Source organism: Mytilus edulis, chromosome 6, assembly GCF_963676685.1.
Source record: "Mytilus edulis chromosome 6, xbMytEdul2.2, whole genome shotgun sequence".
In the NCBI taxonomy this organism is placed as follows: domain Eukaryota; kingdom Metazoa; phylum Mollusca; class Bivalvia; order Mytilida; family Mytilidae; genus Mytilus; species Mytilus edulis.
Genome location: NC_092349.1, coordinates 6,725,322 through 6,735,565, shown reverse-complemented (window position 1 = coordinate 6,735,565; position 10,244 = coordinate 6,725,322). Strand labels below are relative to the sequence as shown.

General features: G+C 31.8%; 1 protein-coding gene across 1 annotated transcript; it reads left to right on the top strand.

Moving 5' to 3' along the window:
- The first annotated feature begins 727 nt into the window (after positions 1 to 727).
- On the top strand, positions 728 to 8,109 carry LOC139527029 (uncharacterized). The gene is made up of 4 exons (XM_071322275.1): positions 728 to 877; positions 4,794 to 5,105; positions 5,592 to 5,744; positions 6,752 to 8,109. Exons 1-4 carry the CDS (start codon positions 814 to 816, stop codon positions 6,790 to 6,792), a joined length of 570 nt encoding a protein of 189 aa, XP_071178376.1. The 5' UTR covers positions 728 to 813; the 3' UTR covers positions 6,793 to 8,109.
- The last annotated feature ends 2,135 nt before the right edge of the window (positions 8,110 to 10,244 follow it).

Here is a 10,244-nt window from a genome sequence, read left to right as displayed (position 1 = left end):
AAAAGGGAGTTATGAATAGCCAGCATGAACGTTGTCGTACATAGGTCAAATATGTTAGTTGCGAATTGTAACACATTGTAGTCTTCAAATATGTATAAGTAACAACATTTAAGAGTTTGAAAGTGTTTTAAGTTAATGAAATATATTAAATGCATGCCAATTTGATTTTTTCTACAATAGTCAATATACGCATGTGCAAATAAATTTTATTGGTTTTCGTGCATGGGTTTATTAACAAAGCGAAAGAAGCACGTCGTATTAGACTATTAATTCAAGTTTCGTTATGATCATAAAGCGCTTCAACTGTTTTCTTTTTATCCTTAACATCATTTGGATTTCAAATATTCGCCTTTAAACATTCATGGTGAATGTGAATCAAGTAAAACGCCTCTGATTCAAACAATTTTACTTATAAAGTGTTATTTTCATTGCTAAAGTTGGCTTTCCCTTGTTTTATCTGCAAATTTAAGATAACAAATTACCAAAACTCTCTAATTTGTTGAAGGATTACATACGATGAAAATAAAATCTATACAGTAATCAATTAACCTTTTTCAAGTACCACCACGCAACTGTATTTTGAGAAAAATCTTCTATAAAGATAAGTAGGTTTTTTGGTTCTATTTCTAGAACCGTGCCAATGATTTAATTTTAGAATTTGGTAACTCCAATCTATTTTTAACATTAAATGCGAAATACAATTGATCAGTATTGCAAAACGAAAATATGTGGAAAACCTAATGACACATTGCGTGATAAAATTTTTATTGGAAGGACTGACTTCAGAAGTGAGCGAAGAAAACAGACAGTAAAATGGAAGAAATTAAGTGGACTTGTTTTTTATTTGTAGGATTATCACTGTCAGAATTATGCCAAGGTAAGTCATACAAATAAATGCAACAGTAGTATACCGCTGTTCGAAATTCATGAATTGATGGAGAAAAAAACAGAAAAAAACAAACAAATCCGATTTACAAACCAAAACTGATGGAAACGCATCAAAATTGAAATTTAAGAGAACTATGACACACCATTAAAATGTAACACACACAGAAAGTCAGTATTTTGTTGTCAAGGCAAATCTGCTTTGCGTGTATATATATATATTTCGTTACTCGTCAGCTTATCAAAACTAAGTTAGATCAAATATGTGTAATTTATTTATCTACAAAGAAAATCAATTTAAGGTAATTTTTTTCGTCGCCTTCCTTATGCATGCATGTGTGGTATTTCTGAAGTTTATGACTGCACGATGTCCTATAAACACATCAAGAACATTGCTGAATTCATTTATGAACAAGACGTGTCTTTCACATATATCAGTCATTATAAAATTATGTTGATAACAATAGACCAAAGGCGAATATGGTATTTACATTCTAACTCTTATTCTTATATATTTTAACACCCAATTGCGTATATGTCAAGTAAAATGGACTTCAGCAGAACAAACAATAAACGTTAACATGGTTAGACGTCGAAATTCATTTATATGTATGTAGTCATTTTGTCATGTTTGCTGCTTTCAAAAACATATCATACATAAATTTGTGGTTTCTCAAAACAGAACTTTCCCGATAAAAGCTTGATTATTATTATTATTATTATTATTACAATTTTTCTATAGCGCTAAATCTAAAACAATATTACTCAAAGCGCTTTACATCACATGTTAAACGAAATATACACACAGACAGTGATAAAAATATAAAACATGAACACACAAAATAAATATTTAAGTGTTAAAACTTTTCTAGATAAAAGGATTAATAATGTGGATTTTTTTTTCAAAAAAAAAAATGGAATATATATATCAATGAATCAAAATAAAAAAAACGAGTAAAAAATTATACTGAATATAGTTGGTAAAATAAATAGCCAAAAAAGTCTAAAACAAGATTGCTATTACAAATTATGAAATACAATGTATAAGTTAAAAATTTGAAAACGTATTCAAAAGATGAAAAAGGAATATTACCATGTAAAAATATAATTACTGAAATGAAAAATATGTGTGCTACTAAAAAAAACATACAATGTACATATTATAAATGAAACATATCTCCAGTTAAAAGAAAGGTTCGATAAATCAAAAGCAGGCTAACGTCTATGGCACAATGTATCACAGAAACGAATTTAAGGGATTAAAAATGCTTGTCGAAAAAAGTGAGTTTTTAAGTTCTTTTTGAATACAGGCACCGACTTTGCATTTTGAAGTTTTTTTGGTAATGCATTCCAAAGGATGGCCGCTGCTTGATCAAATCTTCTATTGCCGTAGGTTTTGGTTCGCACAAAAGGAGTTACGAGTGTTAAGTTGTTTTCAGACCTTAATGATCTTGATGGCCTGTATACATTTACAAGTTCACTAAGATATAATGGCGCTTCATGTTTCACGGACTTGAATACATATAATAATATTTTGTATTGCACCCTGTATTGCACAGGCAGCCAGTGAAGAGACTCAAGTGTCGAAGTAATGTGTTCGTATTTCTTTTTTCTTGTAACTACTCGCGCAGCAGTGTTCTGAATCCTTTGTAGTCTCTGAATCATGTAAGCTGGTAGTCCATAGAGTAAAGCGTTGCCATAATCCAATCGAGAAATGATTAACGAATTGACCAGAGTTTTACATGCATCCTCGTTGATGTACGGACGTATGCGGCCTATATTTCGTATTTGATAAAAACATGATCTCGAAACTGAACTGACTTGTTGGTGCATTGACAGAGTCTTATCAAAATGAACGCCCAGATTTTTAATACACTCAGAACTTGTAATGATGTTTCCTTTAAAGGTGAGATTGCAATCCTTCAAATCTTTCACTCGGTTTTTCGGAGCAAATAGCATCAGTTCCGTTTTGTCCTCGTTCAGTTTAAGCATGTTCACACACATCCAGGAACTTATATCGATTTACTATAAAAGTAAGCAAAGTTATACTAAAGACCAGATATGTACACATATCAAGACAAAGGCGCTATAATGAGCCTTTCTGACCCCATCTATAAATTTCATTTAATTGTTCGTGTTGTAACTTTACACCACATACCTTCTAAAAAGGTGGCATGGTGGGTCTATCTCGTTTATTTCGTAGTCTAGCAACCATTATAATGTTTTTGACCATGATCATCTATATAAATCCGCACGTCGTCTCACAATGATAAAATAATCTTATAAAGTTTGTGCATACGAACAATTGTTCATGATAAAAAGACTAATGGTTATCGTTGTAAGAGTTTAAAAAACGACAAAGCTTCTGTGGATATCAAAATTTCAATATTATATTCCAGTGACAGTTAACACATCACATTTCATCTAGAAGGTTTATTTTTCACAATTACTCTATAATTGTTTTTACAGAAATCAACAAACACCTTTTACTAAGTTATATATTGGTCAATAGTTTTACATCATCTGTGAAGGGGTTTCATTGTATATGGACATATGTAAATCCGCACAAAACAAAATTTAATTTGTTCTGTTTTGAGTTAGATCACATTTTAATGACAAAGAGTCATGAACATTGATTAATCATGATAACTATATATACATAACATAACGGTTGAATAAAGAGACAAATCTCAACCTTGATCAAAATGTATAAACAAAACTTATGTGTGCATGGTTGTATACAATGAAATGTAAGATCATATGATAACAATCTAATCTGATTGGGATTAACATGAAATGCACACATTAAATAGAAAGAATTCTTTCAAGACAATTTTATCAGTTTGGCCCTACTGCTACCAAAATATGTGCAATAGTGTAGATAAACCTTAGGAAGGCAAATAATTCAACATTTTACAAACTGTGAACTTATAGAAAATGAACAGATTTGTAATGATATTTCATATTGAAACAAAAGTGCTAACTATTAAACGAGTGTAAATACAGGTGCAATACTTATATCAATGACGTACAACCAAAGTAGTTGTAATACTTTTTCTCTTTATTCTTTATCGCCTTTAGTTGGAATATCTCATTTTAAATTAGTCTTTCTGTACCAATATTTTCACTGCTAGTTGTCAAAATCAAAATCACAAAAATACTGAAATCCGAAGAAAATTCAAAACGGAAAGTACATATTAATCAAATGGCAAAATGAAAAATGGAAATATTGACGACATTACAATGTGTTCAAAGATCATGAAACGTCTCTGTCTGTTGACCAAAATAATCGTGGAAATCCGCGGTTATTAATTTTTTCGAAATATCAAAATACTCGTGTATAATATGTCATGTATTTTTCCCACAGCTGTACGACAAAGTACGCCAATTACAAGGGGTACTTCACTGATATAATAATTATTTTGCATCACTCTTGTACTCTGAACAGTTAATTTGTTCAGATTCATAACATCAATAACCACGGATAAACTTATCCAGGATACAAACTAGGCTTCAGATATTGTACGCCAGAAACGAAAAATTGTCAACTGAATCAAACAAATAAAATAAAAGTACAAATTTGAGGAGCAATGAGGCCCAATAAAGAAATTTTTTGCCAAATACAGTCAATGTAAGTAACTATTGCTGGGATATAAAATCCTTATTTTCTTTCGAATAATTAAAAGTAATGTAATTATTCATGTCAACTCATATGTGTACCTTTTAATACCTCATAGTGATATATGGTATGTTTTATAAACTGTTGTTTGATTTTTAGTCGTTTCCGGTAGTTACCATATTTACCATGGCGTTGTCCGCTTGTTTCTGAGACTCACTTGGAATATTCCTTCTATATCTTTAGCTTTTTTTTCATAGAACTTTAATGATTTACTCATTCTTTTTTATAGGTTTAACAATCGATTTGATGGAGCCAGAAGTATCCGACTGTGTAAATCCGTCAGTAAAAATCGTCTGCAAATTCACCTCTGACGAATTACAGGCTGCTAGCAACGAAGTCACAATAATGCATGGTGGATTGACATTGGCAACTTGTAAATCAGACAGTCTGACATGTACGACAGCAAGTGTGCTATACAATGTGACAATGGAGGCTACACGTGCAGTGCTGACAATAACGAACATGGATGCGTTTTATTATGGTCCAATATGGGGTTGCCGTGCTGGTTCCAAAGTGGCTTCACTTCAGCTAAAATACTTTCGTAAGTTTAACTTCTCTTATCGTTTTACTGTTAATGAAATCAAATACAATTGTCATTCGGAGAATTAGTGCTCGTAAGTAAGTTTTGGTATATTATTGTCATCCATGTCGTAAACCACACAATGTCTTACTATAAAGAAAAAACTTAATACTATTACTAGTATTCAAATTTTGAAAATGAACCATTGCAACAACAACAACAACAAAATAATTATACATGTCTATGAAAAAAAATTAATTAAAAAAAATACTGTACTCCGAGAAAAATTCAGAAAGGAAAGTCCCTAATCAAATGCAATTCAATAATACAACACATCAAACGAATGGACAACAACTGTCAAATTACTGACTTGGTACAGGCATTTTCAAACGTAGAAAATGGCAGAAAGATTACAATTAATGAATGCTTTTATTTATGACTTTCATCAAAACTACACTGCAAATATAGACAAACACACTTATAAGTAAAGATGGTGTTATCTCATAGGAGCAGCAACAGAGAATGCTTCACAACATTTCCTGTCTCTTGGAGAAATAACTATTGTTGACCTGCTGACACTTTTTATAGTTATCGTTATACTACTGATACTGGTAATACAAGTCTTTTGCAGACGTTGCTGTCAGAAAAGAAAAGGAAAAGGTATTAATGTTTTGTGTACAGTTGTTGATCTTTTCATCATTTTTCGTTAGTTGCAGCCGTATTGTCAGTTTGTGTTTTATAAAACTTTGGTGTCATTTCTTTTAATACACTTATATGTTTGTGCTTCCTTAAGTTTTCGTTACATACATCTTTAGATAAATAAAATCTGAAGAGCCTGGAAAACAAATAAAAGGCAATTTCCAAGATATTTTTTATCTTTTCAAGATATTTGATGGGCACTGAATATAGAACTTGTCCAGGACATTGCTTAAATAATTCCAAATTTTATAACAGTATATTTTGTTTTCATGCCAGTACACAAATACTGGCTATTGGGCTGGCAGAACACCAGAAGCACATGGCGCTGGAACCAAACAGTGTGAAGGCCAAATCTGACTCAAAATAAAAAAAAAATCCCGAAAAGTTGTGCCAAAAGGGGTGGAGTTGAGGCTATCATTAACTTGGGTAGAAAAAAAAACTATAACGTTAAAATAAAAATGAGCACAGTTTTTGAAAAAAAAAGTTATGAATGAAAGTTTACGTAAACACGAAAGTTTGCAGTACAGGGCTGACGAAACTCTAAAGGATTAAATAGTAAAATCACAAAAATACCGAACTCCGAGAGATTTCAAAACGGAAAGTCATTAATCAAATGGCACAATTAAAAGCTCAAAAACATCAAACGAATTGATACGTCGAACGGTGAAGTGTACAGCGGACATAATCATGTTTGTTGTTTATTTGGCTTCCATTTTACTTTCGCTCAGACGGTTTATTGACACGTGGCATGGAATTTTTACAACTACAGCTTTCAGAGGAAAGACTTAAAATCAAACAGGAACACCCAATTAAAACTGTCTAACGTAAGTTTTATTGCGTCACACGGACATTTAATATGTTTCTGCTATTTTGATCATCCACCTTAAAAACTTCAGATCAGCTATCCTCCGGGTCTTTTTTGTCTGAAAATAGGATTAATTATTCACATAGTTTCTTATATTTTTTAGGTATGCTAGACGATCCACTGATGAACGGCGTAAAAGAATAATAAGGAAATATATTTCCTGTAACAGAATTTGAGTTTTGTTATTGTTATTGTTGTTTAATGGCTTACGAATATTTGGACACTGAAACAGTTTTACAACTGATTTGTTATGATCCTGATATTCGACTATATCAAGATTGTTAAACCGCTTTATCAAGTAGTTGGGCAGCCTTGTTTCCAATTGAATGAATAATGGAGTATGTCGACTGACTCCCAGAATCGTTTTATTAAATCTAACTGGGGCTTTAATTTATTTTTACCCAAAGGTTGTTTAGCATAATAATTATGGTTGTGACTGAATGTATGTTTTTTTTTATATATATTCATACCAAATGTGTGGTATCAAAATAGTTCATCCATACAACAAAGCTTGCTCGCTCGAGGTTTGATTTCAATTGAAAAAAAGTTTAGTTAAATGGTATTTGCTTTTAAAAATGCATGTATTTAGTTCGTTCGTGAAATAAAAATTCATGATGACATGAGCTTCCACAATAAAATCCACATGTAAAAAAAAACAACCTCAAAAGAAACTGTGATTTCATGATACATTTTTGTACTAACAAACAAAAGGTAAATATAAGTACTGAATAGATGTAAGAAGATGTGATATGAGTACCAATGAGATAACTCTCCATCCAAGTCACAGTTTATAAAAGTAAACCATTACAGGTCAAAATACGGTCTTCAACTCGGAGTCTCGGCTCACACCGCACAGCAAGCTATAAAGGGCACCATAAATTACCAGTGTAAAACCATTCAAAGCGGGAAACCAACAGTCTATTCTATATAATAAACAAGAAAAGAAAAAAACTTATATGTATAATTATAAAACAATTTTTACATTTTGTACAAACAACAAAGTAAAAAACTTCTGTATGATGACTAACGATACCAATCCACTAAGCTTCAAATGATTATTACGATTGTAACATATTTATGTTTTTAGCATGCCCTTATAAATGTTAATTAATTCTAATACTTTCATTATATCATAACATGATTATACAAAACAACAAACATAATAAAATGACAATAAGGTCGAACGCACCTGGATGTATCACGGCAAACGGCAATGTGGACGAACGGACATTGATTTGTTCCGAATAGATACTCAATCAAGATTTAGGCTTCGTAATCAAAATACATATAAAAATAACTCTTTCTTCGGTTTTTGTCAATCAAAATATATATGATTGGATAATAATTATTTTACTTGTTTATGAATATCTGTTGTTGTTATGTGTTTATTTACATTATATACGTGTCCTCTATTGTAGCATTTTGTAAATGTTCTATTGTGTATTGAATGTGACATCAAATATCAATAAATTACACAAAAATAATGATTATTTCTTTTATTTAAGTGTCACATACTTAAATGTATTTATAAAAATTATATATAATAAAAATTGCACATTAATAAAATAAGACAAATACCCAGGCTTAATAGACTTTGAGACACTATATATACACATATAAAAACTATTAAAAAAATTCCTCAAACGAAAATTGTAAAACGCAGTAAAATGTCAAAAATATTTAAAATTATTCGAAATTTTCACATAATAAATAAAAAACCACACTTTAAATAGAAACAACACACTTAAGTATGACGTAAAAAAAGCTTTGAATATGACTCTTGTTATAACATAACGTCATGAATTCTGTGTACCTGACGTGCATAACGACAATTTACATTTTTCAATGATACTCGATTCTAAATAAAATATTGGTAATTTGTAATCAGAAAAAAAATCGATTGTTTTGGGGAATTGCTTCATACAAGGACAACCTTTACTTTATGTAAACATAGTAATTTATTTCAGAATTTTTATGAGTTCTCGAACATGTGATAGTAGTAATTTTGTGTTATAACTTTGTATGTCCAGGTACAAAGAGTAAGAAATGTTGGTTTCTTTGAGTTTATAATTTAGATAATTGTCCTATATTTCTTTGAGTTGCTACTAAGACATCTATTATTATGGGTCATTTATAAAGACAAGGATGGTTGACAATAGTGGTTGATTGAGGCCCTGTTGTATTGTTATTAAGATCGGCATCAAATGAAAAATCACAAAAATACTGAAATTCAAAATGGAAAGTCCCTAATCAAATGGAAAAATCAAAAGCTCAACCGAATAACTGTCATATTCCTGCCTTGGTACAGGCATTTTCCTAAGTAGAAAATGTCGGATTCAACCTGGTTTTATAGCTAGCTAAACCTCTAACTTGTATGACAGTCGCATCAAATTCCATTATATTAAAAATGTCACAAATCAGTCAACATTGTGTTATAATCTGAACCACAATAAAAACAAACAAATATTTAACAAAGAAGCACAAAAGGCATATATCAAATTTAAATGAAAATCTTATCGCTCCCCAATAAAACAGCAGATGTAGCTATTTACAGCAGAGCATGAGTAATTTCGGTCCAATGTACTACACACAAAGCAGCTAAAAATATTTACAACAAAATGTGTGGTATCGAATCCTCAGTAGAGAAAGGTACTGATGAAAGACCAACTCTCAGTATCTGGATTTAACTCCAAAACTTTGTTCTCCGAAGTAGCATACAATCTTTATGTCTTAAACTTATACATAACCCAGTCAGTTTGCTAACGGTGAGCTTTGTGACATTCATAACTCCAAAATCCCAAACTTAAAGTCACTAATTGCCGAGGAGGCAAATGAACGTTTTAAATTGGAGGTGTACATGTTGGAAGCGAAATGGAAATTGATTATCCGTGGGCTCGAGGAATAAGTCGATGAATCTCCTAAGGTCACCGAAAACATCCTCCGAATATGACTGCATAATGATAAAAAGAAGCTAGGTTTGCTGTTCTTCAGGTGAAAAGTATGGTATTGACAGCAGTACATAGATTGCAGAATGGTCCTGAAAAGAAACGCAATATACTCTTTATGCTATCAAACTTGATGGATCGGGATGCTATCCTTACTGCTGCCACAAAACTGCCTAGGGGGTTCGGACCCAGTGTGATGAAGGACCTCCTACATTTACTTGCAGTTCGTCGCGATGAACTCCTGGTAGAGAGAAACAAGATGTACAATGAGGAGAAAAGTAATTGCAGACTAGTATACTAGAAAAGAACTACGAAAGATACCAAAGGGACAGTCAAACTCATAAATCTAAAACAAACTGACAACGCCATGGCTAAAAATGAAAAAGACAAACAGAAAAACAATAGTACACATGACACAACATAGAAAACTAAAGAATAAACAACACGAACCCCACCAAAAACTAGGGGTGATCTCAGGTGCTCCGGAAGGGTAAGCAGATCCTGCTCCACATGCGGCACCCGTCGTGTTGCTTATGTGATTACAAATCCGGTAAATAGTCTAATTCGGTAGGTCAAATTCATGAAAGGGAAGGGGATTGTAGTTACGAAGTGAGGAACATATCCGATATCATTTGTGAAATGGTTATTCCA

Bases quoted from the DNA above. Each gene is read 5' to 3' on its own strand.
- LOC139527029 (XM_071322275.1), top strand. From the start codon at position 814: ATGGAAGAAATTAAGTGGACTTGTTTTTTATTTGTAGGATTATCACTG. The intron at 878-4,793 runs GTAAGTCATACA...TCTTTTTTATAG, and splicing joins ACTGTCAGAATTATGCCAAG to GTTTAACAATCGATTTGATG. The intron at 5,745-6,751 runs GTATTAATGTTT...TATATTTTTTAG, and splicing joins TCAGAAAAGAAAAGGAAAAG to GTATGCTAGACGATCCACTG.